The sequence below is a fragment of the Mytilus californianus genome, unplaced genomic scaffold, assembly GCF_021869535.1.
Source record: "Mytilus californianus isolate M0D057914Y unplaced genomic scaffold, xbMytCali1.0.p SCAF_1, whole genome shotgun sequence".
NCBI lineage: Eukaryota > Metazoa > Mollusca > Bivalvia > Mytilida > Mytilidae > Mytilus > Mytilus californianus.
In genome coordinates this window covers 137,203,819-137,224,997 of record NW_026262581.1, presented here as the reverse complement: position 1 = coordinate 137,224,997, position 21,179 = coordinate 137,203,819, and the positions used below count along the sequence as shown (strand labels likewise).

At 33.0% G+C, this 21,179-nt stretch overlaps 2 protein-coding genes across 7 annotated transcripts in view; one reads left to right on the top strand and one right to left on the bottom strand.

Annotated features, from left to right (window-relative positions):
- Window positions 1-21,179, bottom strand: part of LOC127736224 (trimeric intracellular cation channel type 1B.1-like) — a 200,978-nt gene that overhangs the window by 32,660 nt on the left and 147,139 nt on the right. The window lies entirely within an intron of this gene.
- The window catches only part of LOC127736176 (probable 3',5'-cyclic phosphodiesterase pde-5), a 75,957-nt gene continuing 67,529 nt past the window's right edge, over window positions 12,752-21,179 (top strand). For 2 of the 5 annotated variants that reach the window (XM_052246762.1, XM_052246756.1), the window contains exons 1-2: window positions 12,851-13,160; window positions 21,112-21,138. In XM_052246762.1, the coding sequence (XP_052102722.1) occupies window positions 13,043-13,160; window positions 21,112-21,138 (145 nt within the window). In that variant the 5' untranslated portion in view covers window positions 12,851-13,042. Of the gene's footprint in view, window positions 13,161-21,111; window positions 21,139-21,179 lie in introns of all 5 variants that reach the window. The other 3 variants (XM_052246789.1, XM_052246746.1, XM_052246768.1) reach the window with 3 other exon arrangements.

Below are 21,179 nucleotides of genomic sequence, written 5' to 3'. Positions count from 1 at the left end.
AAGGAAAGGCAGTAAAAAATCAATATTAACCCAAATATTCTACTAAAAGAGCCCCCCCCCGCACCCCAAGAAAAAACAACTAAAAAGAAACAAAAGAAACACACAAGACAAGACAAAACAAAACAAAAACAAATTACAATAACATTTGAATTGAATGGAATATCTAATAAAAAAAATGATAACAACACTTTATAGATTTCATGCGTCCGAAGCACTTTTATGGATTTACCCTCGCCCGGAACGCTCAAAGTCGAATACCAAAGTCGAATATTTGAAAGCCAAGAGCCGAAACAATTGAAGAGCCATATGGCCAAAAATAGCCAAATCCATCTAGGGTCAACTTTGCCTGATGAAGTTAAAACCTTAGTTTCTTTATAATTTTTGAATTTATAAACGGACAACATTAAATGATTGATTGTTGGCTGCTTAACGTCCAGTGAAAAATATTTCATGCATGTACAGGACGAGATCAAATTAACAACAATAAATCCAATAAGTAGGTACTGTAACAGAGGACGTTCGGGGGTAAAGGTCGGGAAATTTAGATTGTCACTGAAAATGAGGGTATATTAGATATGGACAGAAATTTTGCCGTGCAACAGGCCACCTTCTGAAAATTCCGCACAGCCAAACGGACGCCTCTCTTTGGCAAGGGTTTTACTGTCGGTCGGAAAAGGACCTAAGTGACTATATTTCTTTCTCTTAGTCCCCTTTGGAGGTAAACATTTTTAAAAGGTTTGTTATAATTCATGTCATCATCAGTTCAGAAGTTACTGTGGACCTGCTTACTTTTCTCAGAAGGTAGTTTACAATCTAATTAAAATATAGATCTATCGAAACTTGTCGTCGAAGTAGGTATACGTATGAGTATAACGAAATTAGAGAACTATATTTTAATTAGATTTGGGTATTTCATGGACTGTACTTAGATAATGTCTTTCTAACTTTTTAACTTTTCGAGGATTATTTGACAAATTTGGTTAATTAACAAAGCAAAACAATAACAATATATCAGGAAATTATGGCAAATACTGAAATTATTATATTCATACGTCAAGGTAAAATAAGAATAATATATGTAAAACTTTTTACAGTATTTTGACATTTCAAAAGTAAGACATTTGCCTTAATGGCGCTACGGCCTTGTTGTGTTTATTTGTATGAATGAAATGTTTGCACATTCATCTTCTTATTTTAAACAAAAAAGCAAAGTTTATATTTTCATTTAGTTTTTTTGCGATCTTTACTGTGCTGTTGGTCTCCAATGGTATCATTCTATCAGCTTTGGTCTGGTATCTGGTAGTCCTAACTTCGGCTCTGGCTACCTCTATGTTGAAGTTACTGGTGTTAAATGGTCATCGACGTTAGCATCCACTCAACATTATTCTTTACCATCAAGCAGTATATCTGTATGTTTACTGAAAGTAAATTTAGGTTTATGCCTTCCTCTGTTTATAAAAAGCCATTCTGTATGTAATTCATCGTTTCTAGAACAAGCAATATTTCATTTTGAAAACGTGTTATTGACCAAATATATATTTGCCAACATAAATGAACATTGGATAATGGTTATAAATAATTATATATATTTAAAAAAAAACACGCCATTCTGATTCAAACAAACAGTTCTCTGCAACTGACATCAGCAGACGGGCGTATGATTTTTTTATTGACGACACATTTGCATTTTGTTTGATGGGCTTGTTTTTAAACAGGGTGTCGGTGTTCTAATAGGTACCTACTTTCGTCCTCTTCTTGTCAAATTGTGCGTTTATTTGCGTATGTGGCAGACTCGTACAGTCAATGAGACAACTATCCACCAGAGTCCAATTGACGTGGGTGTAAGGTACTATAGGTACCGTACACAGTCTTCAACAATAAGTAGAACCCGTACCGTATATTCAGCTGAAAAGGGTCCTACATGACAAAACTTTAAACAAAAAATCAAACGAGAAAACCAATGGGCTGATTTATAGCAAAATAATTCACGATACAAATTAAAAGACATCAGCCAACGACAACCGCTGAATTACTGGGACAGGCAAATAAAGAATTTTTCGGGTTTAAAGATGTTTGTATGTGTGTGAGCGCTCAACCCCTTTTTTAAAACCGCGACAGTGGTGTAACCGCACCATATAGAAATAAACTGTAAAAATCAGTTTGAAATATCTTAACTCAATAGATTGGTACAAAATCAACTAACATAAAAACAAGACACAAACTGCCAATCTTAGAGTACTTAATATGTAATTGGCTTCGAACTAGCTTTCAGTAACTGTGAGTACTCTTATTTCGGTGCTTTGTGTCTATTGTTTTTATGTTAGTTATTTTTGTGTCTCGTATCGATCTTTTGAGTAAAGCCAATTGCAACTGATTTTTACAGTTTTTTCTTATGTTGTGCTGTTACACCACTGTCCCAGGTTATGGGAGGGTTGAGCGCTCATAAACCTATTTAACCCCGCTACATTATTTATGTGCCTGTCCCAAGCCAGGAGCCTGTAGTTAGGTCAGTTATACGTGTTTTTCGTAAATAATTTTGTTATAAATTAGGCCGTTAGTTTTTCTCGTTTGAAATGTTTCATATTTTTCATGACGGAGCCTTTTATAGCAGACTATAATGTATGGGGTTTTCTCATTGTTGAAGGCCGTACTGTTGCCTATAATTGCTTACCTCATTTGAGCTCTGGTGGATAGTTGTTTCATTGGCAATTATACCACATCTACTTATTTTTATATCACAGTCACTGTTAGCTAGTTCAAAGCTAATCAAAACTATTAAATAAATCATGTATCTAGGACTAAAATACCAGTCAGTGCACACCCAAAGGATTTAGCGTAAATATATTAGTCTGAGAAAAGCATAACTTTGTGCAATGCCAAAATATATGTAAATTGATTGTATCGACAGGATGAAGGATCATAACTGTGAGCGCCGACTATAACAATACATATTTAGTTATGTTTTAATTTATAAAAAAAAATCCATATTAGTACCGATAAAAACAATAAAGATTTCATTGCGGTGTTAAAATTACCCTGCTTAAAATTTTGACTTTTCACAAATTGTACAAGAACTTGCTTGGATTGATTTAGTGGAAAAGTTACATCATTGTGGTACGGCAAGATCGCCGTTTAGTTTAAAAACCAGTTGTAAAATCCTTTGTAGACATCAATAGGACATTTAAATCTCAACATTCTCCGTCCCAAATTTCTTTTATTTTCACAAGGATTTTGGGCACTAACTGGATCAAAGAAAATTGATAATGATATCGCACATGTCTCTACTGATTGGATGGCTCGGTCTTATAATATCTACCGGAGTGGATGTTACTTTCTGATTGGGTTGTTAATACACAGTTAGGGTGACAAAACATGAAACAAACTTTAACTATCTTCTATTTGTTTCAGTTCGACATTGAAATTTAAAACCCTCACAAAATTATAGCAGATAATAATTCAATACGGTTAAATGAAACAAAGTCAGAGTTGTCTTTCTTTTTCCTAAATTCGATCGTTGACATTTTGTTTTGTTTTGAGACGGTATTATATGTGGAAATGTTTGAAAATCATACATGTGCAACATTTTAACCTTCTACTTGTACCTCGCTTCAGATGGTCTGTTAGTCTTTTAATAAAGCACATACCAAAATAATGAAAGCACATACCGCAATAATAAAAGCACATAACATAATATTGAAAGCACATAACATAATAATGAAAGCACAAATAACATAATAATGAAAGCAAATACCATAATAATGAAATCACAAACATAATAATGAAAACACCTAACATAATAATGAAAGCACATAACATAAAAATGAAAGCACATAACATAACAAGAGGCTCTCAAGAGCCTGAATCGCTCACCTGTAAGTTTTTGCTTAAATCTTTCATCAATGATTATTTTTGCTATTCAATATATATGAATGAATGGCTTAAAACTTCCATTGAAATGTTCTTTGTATCTTTCATTTTTTCTTCAAAATCAAAGAAATGCATTTTACCCCTATGTTTCATTTTAGCCATAGTGGCTATGTTTCTTGACGTACAAGAAAATAAAATACAAAATTTATACTAGATACTCTGAAACTCATTCAGCAAAAGTTTGGCTGAAATTGATTCAGCAGTTTCAAAGGAGAAGATTTTTTAAAGTAAGCAAACCAAATGAACAAATTGTGAAAAATTTATTTTAAAGGGCAATAACTCCTTAAGGGGACAATTGACAATTTTGGTCATCGAACTTATTTGTAGATCTTACTTTGCTGAACATTTTTGCTGTTTACAGTTTATCTTTATCATTAATAATATTCAAGATAATAACCAAAATCTGCAAAATTTCCTTAAAATTACCAATTAAGTGGCAGCAATCCAACAATGGGTTGTTAGATTCATCTGAAAATTTCAGGGCTGACAGAGCTTGGCCTAATAAACATTTTTAGCCCGCATCAGATTAGCTCTAAATGCTTTGGTTTTTGAGATATAAGTCAAAAATTGCATTTTACCCCATCGTTCTATTTTTAGCCATGGCGGCCATGTTTTTTTACGAAACAGAAAATAAAACACAAAGTTTATTCTAGATACCCTTAGAATCATTCAGCTTAAGTTTGGTTGGAATTGGTTCAGTAGTTTCAGAGAAGAAGATTTTTTAAAGTTAGAAAACATGATAAACAAACTGTGTAAAATAGTCCTTAAAGGGCAATAACTCCTTAAGGGGTCAATTGACAATTTTGATCATATGAACTTATTTGTTGATCTTACCTTGCTGAACATTTTTGCTAGATACCCTAAGCATCAATCAGCTTAATTTTGGTTGGAATTGGTTCAGTAGTTTCAGAGGAGAAGATGTTTGAAATAGTTTACACCAGAAGGATGACGACAGACGACGACGGACGCCAAGTGATGACAAAAGATCACTGTTCCTTCGGAACGGTGAGCTAAAAATGAAAGCACATAACAGAATAATGAAGGCATATATAACATAAAAACGAAAACATATAACCTAATAATAAAAGCACATAAAGCACATACCATAATAATGAAAGCCAATTATTATAATGACAGCACATATCATAATAATGAAAGCACACATACCATAATATTGAAAGTAAAGAACATAAAAAGATAACTACTTTATATAAGAAATTATCCACATAGTATAACAAACTAACTTCATACTGTAATAAAGCAATCATGTGATATAGAGAAGTAGCTACACAATATAATAAAGAAAATACATAAAATAATAAAGAAAATATAAAGAAAATACATAATGTAATAAAGAAAATACACAATATAATAAAGAAAATACATAATGTAATAAAGAAAATACATAATATAAAGAATAAACTACATAATATCACAAGAACCACTACCTAAGACAGCTATGGCGTCCCATGTTATGAGTGACACAAAAAAAAATTATATCAATTCAAAAAACACATTTTGGCGCAGCAAATATAACTTTAAAGTCGTCAATATATGTGTTGCAAACTTGAAGTAATACAAAATAGGTGCACAAACTGTAATTTCAGGAAATGAAAGTTGTAAAGTATTCAACATATTCGTTAAAGGGACGTTTCAGGCTGTGATTTGCAAATGTTGAGGTAATTTCAAAGAGGTATGACGACATTCACCTTATTTTGTTTCCTTCGTTGAGTCAAACACGTAGTAGGAATAGGATAAAACCTATTAAAGTTTACATATCTTAGAGCCTATATAATCAAATTTCACTATTTTTTTTTCAAAATTTATCATTTTTTTAATCAAAGTGTTATTTGTTGGTTTTGAAGAAGATCTACATGCATTGTTCATTGCTGTTGAAGAAAATCTACATGCATTGTTCATTGCTGTTGAAGAAAATCTACATGCATTGTTCATTGCTGTTGAAGAAAATCTACATGCATTGTTCATTGCTGTTGAAGAAAATCTACATGCATTGTTCATTGCTGTTGAAGAAAATCTACATGCATTGTTCATTGCTGTTGAAGAAAATCTACATGCATTGTTCATTGCTGTTGAACATGATTTTGATTTTACATGCTTTTGTCAAATTTTGCATTGAAGGACATGCACAACTTAAATGAACTTAATTATATCTGGAACAATTATATAGCCTTATTTCCGACAGACTTATACGGAAAAACAATGTTATCCTTATTACTATTCGTTTTATATAATTCTCAATATTTGACAATAATCTTTCAAAATTGCAGTTTTGAGCAATCTGTAAAATTTTTAATTTGGATATATGTTCAGAAATAAGATATAATGTTGATACAATCTCAATGTGCACACATGAAAATCTGGTACTGTAAAATTCAGGAAAGATTTGACAATTTTTTGTAAATATCACTTCTTTGAATTAAACTGGGAAACTTGGTAGCACTTCTTTCCAAATAAATGCAACATTATACAGCATTCATAATTCAGAGTAGTTGAATAACAATTTGCTCACAGGTACTTGTCTCTGATTTTTTTTATCTATGTACCTGTGAATTTGATGCATTAAATTCACATTTGAATTCATCAGGAAAACAAAAGTCAATTGCTCAGAACTTCAGAATTGTATAGATATAATGGATGGAAGACCTTATATTAATTCAATCTTCGTCTTTGAACATTTTCATATTCGAGCTTTATGATTGCTATATAAAATAAGAAGATGTCGTATGATTGCCAATGAGACAACTCTTCACCAGAGATCAAATGACATAGAAATTAACAACTATAGGTCACCGTATGACCATCAACAATGACCAAAACCCATACAGTTATGCACCTTTATCATTTTCACTGTCCATTTTTTTATAATTTACTCGCTGTTTAAGAATTTCTCAAGCTTATGACCGTGACCATTAACCAATATATTGCTACTCTCGAAAGACAATTAAAATTATATATCGGCTGGTGATTTAATATAAACTCCGTTTCTTGCCATGTTTCGGAGCTTTGAATCTACTGGAAGTAGATAGATTGACCTATCTGTAGAGTTTTAATTTTTCTCTTTACCTATATTAGGTATCATTCAATCGGCTACAGGTTTGACTACGTACTTTAATTACCAACCCTATTTATTCAAAGAACAAACAAATGAAGTAATTTACCGAACGTGACTTTTCTTCATTTACCATGGTTTTACTGTCTAGATAGTTTGACAGAGCGTGAGATTTGCACATAACATAAATATATACATATATACACAACGTATTACTTTATCTCGTGGATTTTTATCTATTTTTTATGTATATTAAAATTTGGCAAATAAAAAGAGAACAAAATATGCATATTGACAATGATTTCTTAATAGGTTAAATGTTTAATCACAAGGATAAAATATGTTAATACCCGTTAAAAAAATAACATGGAAAGATAAAGCCTATGAGAACCGAAAGAAAAGACAGAAAAGAAAAGAAAAGCAAATGTGTTTTTCGTCGTTTTTCGTCGTTTGTACGTCTGGGTTTTTTTTCTCCCTTAACCTGAGGAGATGGTGTATGGTGTGATCTTTTTTACTGTCCAGTATTTTGCTGATCACATTGATGCATTTTATTAACTTAGGCCACTCCAAATTGATTTAAAACTTTGGAAACCGAGAAAAAAAATTACCATCATTCTGTGAAAACTTTCTGAATTATCGCCACATTTAAATGAAATCAACAATTTCATTTTCAAAATCTAATCGCTCTCCCCACAATTTACAAACAGAAACTTTTAAGAATAAGATTTAAAACCTGCCTTCATCGTTTTGTCTTGTCCTTTTTGTCTTTGGTGGATAGGTGTCCCATTGGCAATCATACAACAACCACTTATTGGTATATCCATAAACCATTTAATAAGGGTTTTACTTTTAACATTGAACCACTGAGATCTGATAAGGGAACGACCATTTAACTTCAAGGGGGGGGGGGGGGGATATGTTTTTTTTTTTTTAAATATTCTGATCCCCAATTTGATGAAGAAAAAAACATTCTGGTCAAGCAGATGACAAAAAAAAATATTCTGAATCCAGATTTTCCCTATACCTTATAGTATTAAATATTGAAGAAAATAATGTGATTGATAGCGTTGAAAAACTAAAAAAATTTCTGACTCAGACAAAAAACCATACCCCCCCCCCCTCCCCTTGAAGTTAAATGGATGCTCCCTAAGGGACTGACATTTAACCTTGAACCACTGAAATCTGATAATTTGAGTCTGACATTAACCTTGGACCATTAAAATCTTATTAGGGTCTAAAATTTAACCTTCAACCACTGAAATCTGATAAGGGTCTGACATTTAACCTTGAACCACTGAAATCTTATAAGGGTCTGACATTTAACCTTGGACCATTTAAATCTTATTAGTGTCTGTCATTTAACCCTTCAACCACTAAATTTGATAATGGTCTGGCTTTTAACCTTGAACCACTGAAATCTGATAAGAGATTGACATCTAACTAACCTTGAACCACTGAAATCTGATAAGGGTCTGATATTTAACCTTCAACTACTGAAATCTGACAAGGGTCTGACATTTAACCTTGAACCAATGCAATCTGATTAGGGTCTGACATTTAACCTTGGACCATTTTAAAAAAAAATCTTATTGGGTTCTGACATTTAACCATTTAAGGTTAAGAGAAAGTGAATATCTGAGATTAATGAAATATGATAAAATCGTCATTGCAAGAACCTAAAACAAATGTAGCCTTCGAATAGGTTGATTAAATATATTTTATAAATGTTTAAAAGGAGATGTTGTGTGCGTCAATGAGACCATTACCCAACGACATAACCAAAATACATCTTATGGTCAACATACAGTCTTCAACAAAACAATATACAGGTGTCCATAGAATAGTCAAGCTCTAATTTGGTCCACGTTTTAAAAGACAGGTTTATTCAATATTCGTTAAGCTCAAATGCTCTTGAAACATGGATCAATGGATCAATGGATTTGGTTCCTTATTATGAATATAACGTGAGGGTACCCAAATTGCACTTATTTGAACAGTTTTTTTTCCACCTATTTATGATCCAGACAAAAGTGTCCATTCTGTATTAATTTTGTAGATGTATCATTATTTACTATTTGGTTCCACCAATTTAATTTTGAATCTATATTGAATCATAGAAAAATGGGTTTGAACAGACCTCCAAACGATTCGTGATTCTGTAATGAGGAGTACCCAAATTGCATCCATGCTTAAATTCACATCCTTAAAACTCGAATAACAGATGTTTTGATTTATTTCTTCAAATATTTAGAACAATTTGACATTAGTTCATGCTTAGAATTCATTTTTTAAGAAATGGATGCCTGTAAGATATTTTATTTGCTCATTTTTAAAAGATGACTTTTTGTGGACGTCGCATGGCGACGTTTCCGTAGATTTTACTTTTCAAGTGAATACTTAATCTGTTGATATATACTGTGAACTTTTTGTGTATATTTAGATATATTTACCTATGTTGAAAGCCGTGTATAATGTCAAATCATAAAATACAACTTGTTTAGTCTCTAAGAAAACTTGTAAGATTTCAGCTGCTATTTTTGCTAAATAGGTGCAATTTAGGTACTCGGTGCAATTTGGGTACTGTGACGTTATAGGATATATGAATAAAGGAGATGTGCTACTCTGCGGCTCAACTTCAATAGACCATAAGGGGACATCATACGACCTTCATTAGATGGACAATCGCAGTAACTGAAATGGTAAATTCTAAATCACCCCGAGCTTTGATTACTTCATATTTGTCGATCTTTTTACTTATAAGAATTTATTTTGAAAGCATTTATTTTAAAGACGTGCTAACAACGGCTTTTCTTACTAAGATCTTGGAGCATGCAGAGTGTGCCTTTGTATAAATTTGAATAAATCCAAAAGAATGGTAACTGTCTTTACATTTTCCAGTTCTACGAGTCCATGATTCAGTTTCAATTTTAACTTATCTAGAGTTTTATGTTATGTGTATCTCTGCGATAGACATTTCCGAAGATCTATACGATAGACATTTCCGAACAACAAAGGATCTATAATGGGAAGGAGAAATAATCTGTGTATAGATTAACATGAAGTTGAGGATTTCGTGATTGAACGATTTCTATCTTTATACAAAGAAATAGTTTAGAATTTCATGACAATCATCAAAGAAAGAGATATCAAAACAAAGAGATATCAAAACAAAGAGATAATTTCATTATCTATCACTTACGAATGTATTGTATCTGCACGAAACGAGTGACAGCGTGCTGACGTAATTACCATTTCGTGCTGGAAATATACAATCGTACTACTACAACAGGAAATAGGTTGGTATCAAACGCTTTAATAATGCAAAGACGACAACACAATCAAGATAAAATAAATAACATCATTTAACGATACTGCCAGCAAAACCATATGATTTGAGATGTAGTACAATCTCGGTTAATCTAATCATCTGCAGGGATCTCACAAATGGAATACTAACCCGTTAGTATTATCCGTCAGGTCAATCTTGATTTTAAGGAATCCCAGTGATTTAATGGTTTCAGAGTCCTGTTATAAAAATGAGGAGATGCGGTATAAATGCCAATTCAACTATCCACCAAAGTTCAAATGAATTGGAAGTTAGCAACTATATATAGGCAACCGTAAGGCATTTAACATTGAGAAAAACCCATACCGTATAGTCGGCTATAAAAGGCTTTCGCATAGCTTAACAATGTATGACAATGGGTTGTTATGGGGTTACATAGGCACAACCAGGAGTAACAGATTTTGAAATGTACAGAGTTGCCATAAATTAAGAATGAATTACTTGTATTCAAGAAAATAAAAGGGTGTTGTGTGGATGCAGCAGAAAGTATAACCATACGTGTGGAGTATACCCTTATATTTTACAATAATGGGTTGTTTGCTTGTAAGATGCTTACGGTATAGGTTATGCTTCCTGTTTAAAGTCGTATGGTGACCTGTTATTGTTCACATTGTTTAAAGCCGTATGGTGACCTGCTACTGTTCACATTGTTTAAAGTTGTATGATTTGTTTTACATTTGGTCATGTCGGGGCCTTTTATAGCTTACCCTACGGTATGGGTTTTGCTCATTGCTGAAGGCCGTATGGTGGCCTATATAATTGTTTAAATTCACGTTATTTTGACTCTGTTGGATAGTTATCACACTACACCTTCTTGTTTTATGTATATGATAACTAGCAGATAGTGCTATTCGTGCATGCAACGAAAATATGAAAATAAGTAAGTTCTAAAAGCAACAAGAAAAATATTACTGTTCAACAACGTTCTATCATGTTTATCACATTATTGAAAATTTGAATGCGTTTTATTTCATCCTTTCAGTTATATTTAAAGATTTTGAGTAGATTATATTTTAGAATAAGTTAATCTTTGCTTTCATTGATGGAAAATGGCAATCTGATTTGAATTCAGATCTATCTCCGATAGTTTTATCACTATGATAAATACCACATAAGAAGACAATCCTTTAGAATTCAGAAAGGATGTGTCGTTCATTGATGTAAAATAGCAGAAATAGTGTGCAAATTATTTTGATTGTATTTGTTGAAGTTTATTACCAATCAAATTGTTTTAAACAAATATAGTTATACGATAAATAAGTTATAGGGTTGGCTTCTCAGCAACATATGACACGTTAATTCGCCGTTACAGTCTTACTCAATTACTCTCAATATACTCATCTTTGTTGTAATCTTCTACAAATACTCCCGACGACAACGAACTCGTCCATGTTACATTCTTATTCAATTACTCTCAACAGACTCATTCATGTTATAATCTATTACAGTTACACTCAATCTGCAACACATTATGTAGGAATCAATCGTGTACAAAATTGCAAATAAAATTTCATGCAGTGAAGACGCGGAAATAAAATCCTCCTGCCCCACCTAGAATATCAAATGGTCGTACCATAACTACCTAAAGATTAATTAACGTAAGAAATTAAGAAATTAGTCGTTATTCCAATTGTATATTCCTTATACAGAATTAAGGAGATGTGGTATGATTGAAAAAGAAAAAAAAAACATCCACCAGATTCCAAAGCAATTATAGGTCACCGCACGGCCTTCAACAATGAGAAAAACCCATACCGTATAGTCATGCATTTTACGTTTGTCATAAAAGATTACCATTTATTCGTGATTTAATTCTAAATTGCATCCTTAATAAATTTGTGTTTTCAGTCATTTTTCGTAATCAGACTTATAACTTGTTTCGTAATCAGACTTATAACTTGTTTCGTATTCATTATACGATTATTAAATCCATTAATCCCAATTCAAATTGAATGTTACAACTGATAACGGCTTGTTCATAATTTTTTCTCATGTTTTATGTAAATAGTTACCCGTTTAAAAGACAACAATAATAAGAATAAAACAAATAAATATATTATTACACCATGATGTTATACAAAAAATAGATTTAAATATGTAGTACTAGTCCACGAGAATTTTTGAGGAATGTATGTTATGTCATGGAAATCAATGGAGAGTCGATGGGAATTTTTTAGGGATGTAATATCAATGGAGAGTCCATGGGAATGTTTTAGGGATGCATGTTATGTCATGTAAATCAATGGACTCAGGTGTTATTGACGTGCAGATGATTATCAGCTTCCGTTGCTTGACCTTTCGCCTTCTATAGTGACGTCACTAAACACAATTCCGTTAAATAAACAGGTGGAAGTTGATCATCGATTGATCGTATTTACCTTGCTAACAAGTGACAAGAGACAGATTTATTTTTTGTTGCAATGTTTTTAGTTTAATATGCGAAGCGATTGATAGAATCTTATATCAACGTCGAATTAATCGAACCGAAATTTTTACCACTGCTAATCTTTATATAAATATGGAAATTGGCACAGTCAGTTGAAAGGGATTTAAATACATTAAATGTTGTGTCGGTAATGTACATAGGGCTGCACTGAAAGTCAAAACTTCAATCATAACGTTGTACTGTTATAGGTATTGGATGTATAAGGTATGGAGCGTAGAAAAATATTACGTTTTAAGTGTTAAATTTGACTAGAATGATGTCTAGTCCTATACGACAGATGAATCAACGACGACTACCCCCACTCCCGGGAGTTCAACAGGGGAAATCTGGTCGTGGTGGACGCCCTACAACGGAAGAAATGATCATAACGGGTAAGCCATTTTATTATTGACATGTAACAATTCTTCATCTTTTTGGTAATTTTCAAAATAGTTTTTTTAAATATCATCATGATAAAATTCTTCATCAGTCAACCTAGTGTGAAAATCAAAAAAAGAGTACAAACATTAGGAACACTATAAATTATCATATTACATGAGGAACACTCTACATCACATAACGTGAGACATGAGGAACACTCTACATCACATAACGTGAGACATGAGGAACACTCTACATCACATAACTTGAGACATGAGGAACACTCTACATCACATAACTTGAGACATGAGGAACACTCTACATCACATAACGTGAGACATTAGAAACACTCTACATCACATGACGTGAGACATTAGAAACACTCTACATCACATGACGTGAGACATTAGAAACAATCTACATCACATGAGGTGAGACATTAGAAACACTCTACATCACATGACGTGAGACATTAGGAACACTCTACATCACATGACGTGAGACATTAGGAACACTCTAAATCACATGACGTGAGACATTAGAAAATTTCTACATCACATGACGTGAGACATTAGAAACACTCTACATCACATGACGTGAGACATTAGTAACACTCTACATCACATGACGTGAGACATTAGGAACACTCTACATCACATGACGTGAGACACTAGGAACCCTCTACATCACATGACGTGAGACATTAGGAACACTCTACATCACATAACGTGAGACATTCGGAACACTCTACATCACATCACGTGAGACATTAGAAACACTCTACATCACATGACGTGAGACATTGGAAACACTCTACATCACATGACGTGAGACATTAGAAACCCTCTACATCACATGACGTGAAACATTAGAAACTCTCTACATCACATGACGTGAGACATCAGTAACACTCTACATCACATAACGTGAGACACTAGAAACACTCTACTCACATGACGTGAGACATTGGAAACACACTACATCACATGACGTGAGACATTAGGAACACTCTACATCACATGACGTGAGACATTAGGAACACTCTACATCACATGACGTGAGACATTAGAAACACTCTACATCACATGACGTGAGACATTAGGAACCCTCTACATCACATGACGTGAGACATTAGGAACCCTCTACATCACATGACGTGAGACATTAGAGACACTCTACATCACATGACGTGAGACATTAGGGACACTCTACATCACATGACGTGAGACATTAGGAACACTCTACATCACATGACGTGAGAAATTAGGAACGCTCTACATCACATGACGTGAAACATTAGAAACTCTCTACATCACACGACGTGAGACATTATAAACACTCTACATCACATAACATGAGACACTAGAAACACTCTACATCACATGACGTGAGACATTGGAAACACTCTACATCACATGACGTGAGACATTAGGAACCCTCTACATCACATGACGTGAGACATTAGAGACACTCTACATCACATGACGTGAGACATTATAAACACTCTACATCACATGACATGAGACACTAGAAACACTCTACATCACATGACGTGAGACATTGGAAACACTCTACATCACATGACGTGAGACTTTAGAATAACAATAATTCATCACTTACTTCAGACATTAGGAAAATCATGAATTATTACATTACTTGATACATTAGGTCAACACCCTAAATCATAACGTGATTCTGACGTGAATCATTAGGAACATCCTAAAGCATTAAATTACGAGACATCAAGAACATATTAAAAGGTTTAACGGTTTCAATTTTACTGCACAAGATGTGCATTTCGACGAATAATTTCTCTTGAGAGGGCGAACATACTGGTAAACACTGAAAATAGAAGGTCTTGCCCAAAACGGGATGTAAATAAATATAATGTCCAACTAAATGCTACAATAAATTGTGTAAAAAAAAATGAAAGTACACGAAATAAATAAGTCGACGTAGCAACAAATGAAGGGGATAAATCCTCCTATATCATCCCACAAAATCAAGATTGGAACCTTTATGATTTTATGATGCATAAAATATTTATTAAACCAAAATCTAATACGAAGGTGAAAAACCTTTGAATAAAAACCTAAATTAAGTTGTTTTAAAGTCTTAACATAATCCCCGATTTATAATTAGAATTACTTAGGTCATTCGATTGGTTTCATGGTACCTTTGCTTCGATAATAAATACAAAAACTAACTTAAAAGAACCATTCTAAAATTTGCGGATGTATTGTGCTTTGTTCCTTTTAGATCAGATATTCTAAATTCTCTAATTATCATAAATACAGTTTGCTTTTAAAAGTCTCTTCAAATTATATTTTCAATTAAATAAAATGAATTTTCGGTTCATGAAATTTTATTAATAATTTATTGATACTCAGATGTTTCATTATTTTGTATTTAAATATCCATTGCAGAGTAACACTGGAACTTACTTAATACATAATATGTTCTACTATGTGACGAACTTATGTTCAAATTAATTTTGTTCGAATACCGATGTATGTTAGACATCTAAATGATTTAAAAGAATTTTAAAGTATATTTCCAAATATTTAGTTAAAGGTGGCGTTAAGTTTTATGGGGAATTATAAGTTATAACACTTCTTTTGTAAGAACTTTACCATTTCTAGTAATAAGCTTCTCTGACTTAATTACGTTATATTTATACCTGGAGCAGAACATAAACATACCCCTTGCAATGAGCACGGGTATCATCTGAATTGAAGCCTGAAGCGGTACGTCACCAAACCTAAAGCACTGTTAACACCTGAATTGAAGCCTGGGGCAGTACATCACCACACATACAGCAATAAGCATGGGTAATTTTCTGGAGCAGTTCATCACCATACCTACAAAAATGAGAAATGGTAACATCTGGAGCAGAACATCACCATACCTACATTAATGTCAACGGATAACATCTGAATTGAAGTCTGTAGCAGTTCATCACCCTACCTACATGTAGCAATGACCACGGGTAATATCTGGAGCAGTACCTCACCATGCCTACAGCAGATTGCACGGATGACATTTGAGCAGTGAGCACGTGTAATATCTGAATTGAAGACTGTGAAGCAGTGCATCACCATACATAGAACAAAGAGCACGGGTATAATATCTGGAGCAGTGCATCACCATACATAGAGTAAAGAGCACGGGTATAATATCTGGAGCAGTGGATCACCATAACTACAGCAATGAGCACGGATAACATCTGGAGCAGTGCATCACCATAACTACAGCAATGAGCACGGGTAACATCTGGAGCAGTGCATCACCATAACTACAGCAATGAGCACGGGTAATATCTGGAGCAGTGCATCACCATTACTACAGCATTGAGCACGGGTAACATTCAAATTGAAGCCTTTGGCAGTACATCATCACATTTACATGTAGTAATGAGCACGGGTAATATCTGCAGCAGTACATCACCATATTTACAGCAATGACAACAGATAACATCTGGAGCTGAACATCACCATACCTACAGCAGTGAGCACGGATAACAATGGAATTGAAGCCTGGTGCAGTACATCACATGCCTGTAGCAGTGAACACTGGTAACATCTGGAAGAGAACCTCGTCATTACTACAGCAATGAGCACTGGTAACATCTGGAGCAGTACATCAACATACCTACATCAATGAGAACGGATAACATCTGGATCTGTACATCACCAAACCTACAGCATTGGTCACGGGTAAAATCTGGAGCTGTACATAACAATACTTTAAGCAATGAGCACGGGTAATATCTGGAGGAGAACATCGTCATACCTAGAGCAATGAACACGGGTAACATCTGGAGGAGAACATCGTCATACCTAGAGCAATGAACACGGATAACATCTGGAGGAGAACATCGTCATACCTAGAGCAATGAGCACGGGTAACATCTGGAGGAGAACATCGTCATACCTAGAGCAACGAGCACGGGTAACATCTGGAGGAGAACATCGTCATACCTAGAGCAATGAGCACGGGTAACATCTGGAGCTGTATATCAACATACTTTAATCAAAGAGCACGGGAAATTTATGGTAACTTTCTTATGGAGTGTACATATCTTCACCAATGAAAAAAAAAAATACATCTGGGATATAGTGTTCTAAATTGTCACGTTTGTATTAAATTCTATCACAAAATATTGGTATGTATTGTGGAAATATAATTTCACTTACAAGAATTGATTAAAAAGTAATATTTCACACCAAGCTGTGTACGGTAATTTGTGTTCTTAGCAAATCAAACGTGTTGTTGTTTTTGGTATATTTCTCTTGAGAAGACTTATTGTTAAAAGTTATATTTATACTATTGCTGTTAATTCACTGCACCTGATGTTTTGAAGGTACGCATTCATTTCCTCGTTTATAGCTTGAAGCAATACCTAAATGTTTCTTTTGTTTTCCTGTACTGAAATTTTGTAGTATACACTTTGCATTACGTGGCTTCCTGGACTATTTAAGGATATGTGAAATTTTCGATGACGTACAATGACCGATGTAAGAGTTAAGGACGGCATAAGTTCATACGATTAAGTTTGACTGTAAGCTTTCTTTCAGTAACTTCGAACAGTTTTTGCTATGGTATAATTGTGTTTGCACGTGGTTTTTTGTTAACAGTCGGTGTTTAATATGTGGTTCATACACAGTAAATGGGTGGTCATTGGCACCTTGAGGTATTCATTTAATATAAAACATCATCTAATTACAGCACCGTGAAATGGTATGATGGGCAGGCTTTGTTGTTGTACTCAGGAGTCAATGCATAAGTTTAATTTCTGTTACGATTTTAAGTGAAAAGTATTACAGTGGTTAAATATATATATATATATATATTTATATATACAAGTCTAAATTGAAAACAACGTTCAAACCTATGATTGCGTTAGATAAAAACCGCAATTTTTATACGTGTGCATGCAAAACAAATTTCTTGGTAAAGGGGTCTAAATACAGCACAAACAACATTTTCCAAAAGACCAAAAAAGTGACAAAGTATATTTTAACAAAACGCATTTGACTAGCAGGTCGAACAACGTATGTTCTTAAACCCTGCTGACTGCCATTTGCGATTGCCAAATAAAATGATCACCAGATGTAACAAAATGGATCTTAAATATTAATTTAATATCAAACAGAAAACAATAAACTTGCGGAAAAGATGGTATACCGCAAACAAAAGGTGCAGAAATTAGTACACCATATCCGGATATATAAATATATATATATATATATATAAAACATACAATAAAAATAAGTGTAGAAAAAAACAAATATCGGATATAAAAGAATACAAAAACATATAAGAGACAAAATATTTTTTAAACAATGTTATACCGTATTAAAGAATCCTCGCAGATACTACATTTCGTAAGCTATACATGACAAGATCTAACAAGTTCCGCCGCCATTCCAATAGGAGATAGAAAAGGGAGATATCCCAAATGTCACAACAACACGACCTTCATATTATTATTTATCTTCGAAAATGTACTATGACATAATTTGTAATAAATAAATAATAAATATAACAGAATACATAATTTATGCATTTAAATGAAAACATCCAACCAAGAGAAAGAAAACGCAATAGAATTAAAACGGTGTGAAGTACATACAAAACGGTGTGAAGTACATACGAAACGGGGTCAAAAAGTAAAAAACATATGATTTGCGTCCTTGGTTAATACTCATACTCGCCAAGTGTCCACCGGAAAATATCTAATCTCAGATTTTACTATAAATTTAATTTAAATCAAGAAAATCGAATAAAATACATTCTTATGGATTTACGCTGTTATTATACAGTTTTTTTAATACAGCGGTCTCTTGATTTTTTCCAGTTTATTTTCAATCTGAATACTTTTATAAATGCATGTGTAATCTCGATAAAGCATCCATTTATAGAAGGATTTCTTTAAAAAAAAGTAAAAAATGTAAGCGGCAAAAAACTTTTCCCCGACTACGACCGGAGACCTAATGGACAATACCCTACTCCACACTATTTTGGAGATATACACTACAGTGAACTACAGATTTACGTCTATTCAATACTTACAAAGCAAACCATGCATGTTTAACTTAACGAAAAGAACTTTTAATTAAGTTTTGTAGGAAGAAAATATTAAAGGATAACAGAAATAACCAAACATTTTGGTCAGTGTACCACCATCACCTGACTTCTCCGTCCTGACCAATCATAACCATACTCTCGATAACAGTGAATCTTATTTCTGTTATCTATATAAAGTATCCGTATCTTATTCAATATTGTGTCAACATTACAAAATACTGCACATTGAACCCACATATTGCAATTTATATTCTACCAAAATATCCGATAATGTAATATATCTTACTAATCGCAACTTCGGATTCATCAGTGGTTTGACGATTTTAATGCGCAGTCGAGTTAGCAGTAGTTGACCATTTGTGTAGCTGATGGAAGTCAACTTTGGAGCGAGGTGATTGAACGTATCAATATCATATTCTTTTTAATTTATTGATGAACAACTTGTATCATGTGTATGTAAAGTTGAAATTTTGAAACTTATGAATTTAAGAATTTTTCGAAAAGTCGTTTGATATTTCATTAAAATGACGTAGGACGATTGCTAGTGGTACTATAGACAAGGACAAAAAAGATGGCCATGTTGGCATTTGTCTTTAATTTCTAAAACTGAATCATCGAGAGTTTCAAGCACATATCATTTCATATCCTGATTTTTAATATAAATGGTGGTCTACTCAGGAATATACTGTAAACAAAATATATAATTTCTTTTCAACGTCATTATGTTGGGTCGGTAGTTTTAGTGAGCTTTTGAGAAACAAGTGTAATGTATGCTAAATTTATTTTTACAATTTTTTTATCAGTTTTTTTTAAATACCTTATATTTGTTCCCGTTTTATTTGTTTTGGAACATCAGATTTTCCATTAAAAAACGTTAAACATTTACATCTGCTAATGGCATACTATTATCACTTCTCTTACCATTTACTGATATTAAAAAAGTTAAATGACAAATATTTGTATGTTATGCATTATTTGTACAAACACTAGAAATAATATAAGTAAACTATAAAACTATGGGCTGTCAAAATATATTGCTTGAGTTAGGTAAATGATAAAATATCTATGATTTTCATTTAATGTCCACAATAATCAAATTATCTAAAGTATCATATTGATGCTTATACTAACAAAGTAATCTGTGGAATTAAAAGTAATTCAAAAGTCATCATTCAAATTATAACTATAAAAGATATATATCATATGGTTCTTCACTGTAGAAAATATGTCCATGATGTTGACTCATTTAACATTTGAAAAAAAACAAAAACAACAAAAACAACTGGTAAATTATTCCATAAATTACTTAAAATCTTGATTTGAGAGCGGGGTTAATGGGTGCATTTATATGTTATTTGTAGCTTGTGTGCATTTATATATTCAACGTAGCGGGTGTACATTTATGTATTACACGTAGCTGGTATACATTTAAATATTACACATAGCTGGTTTAAATATATGTATTAGATTTTGCTGGTGTACATTTATATATCATATATGTAGCGGGTGTACATTTATATATTATATGTAGCTGGTGTACATTTTTGCATTACACATACCTGGTGTACATTTATATAATACACGTAGCTGGTGTACGTTTATATATTACACATACCTGATGTACATTTATATATTACACGTAGCTGGTGTACCATTATATATTACTCGTAGCTCTGTGTATATTTATATATTACACGTAGCTGGTGTACATTTATATTTTACACGTAGCTGGTGTACATTTATATTTTACACGTAGCTGGTGTACATTTAAATTTTACACGTAGCTGGTGTACATTTATATTTTACACGTAGCTGGTGTACATTTATATATTATTTCTAACGAAAAATTTAGTGTCAAAATAACTGTTGTAGGTCGCCACAAGAAACGAAAAATAAAAGGTAAAACATCACAACCTTGACTAACTATGTTTGCTGTTGTA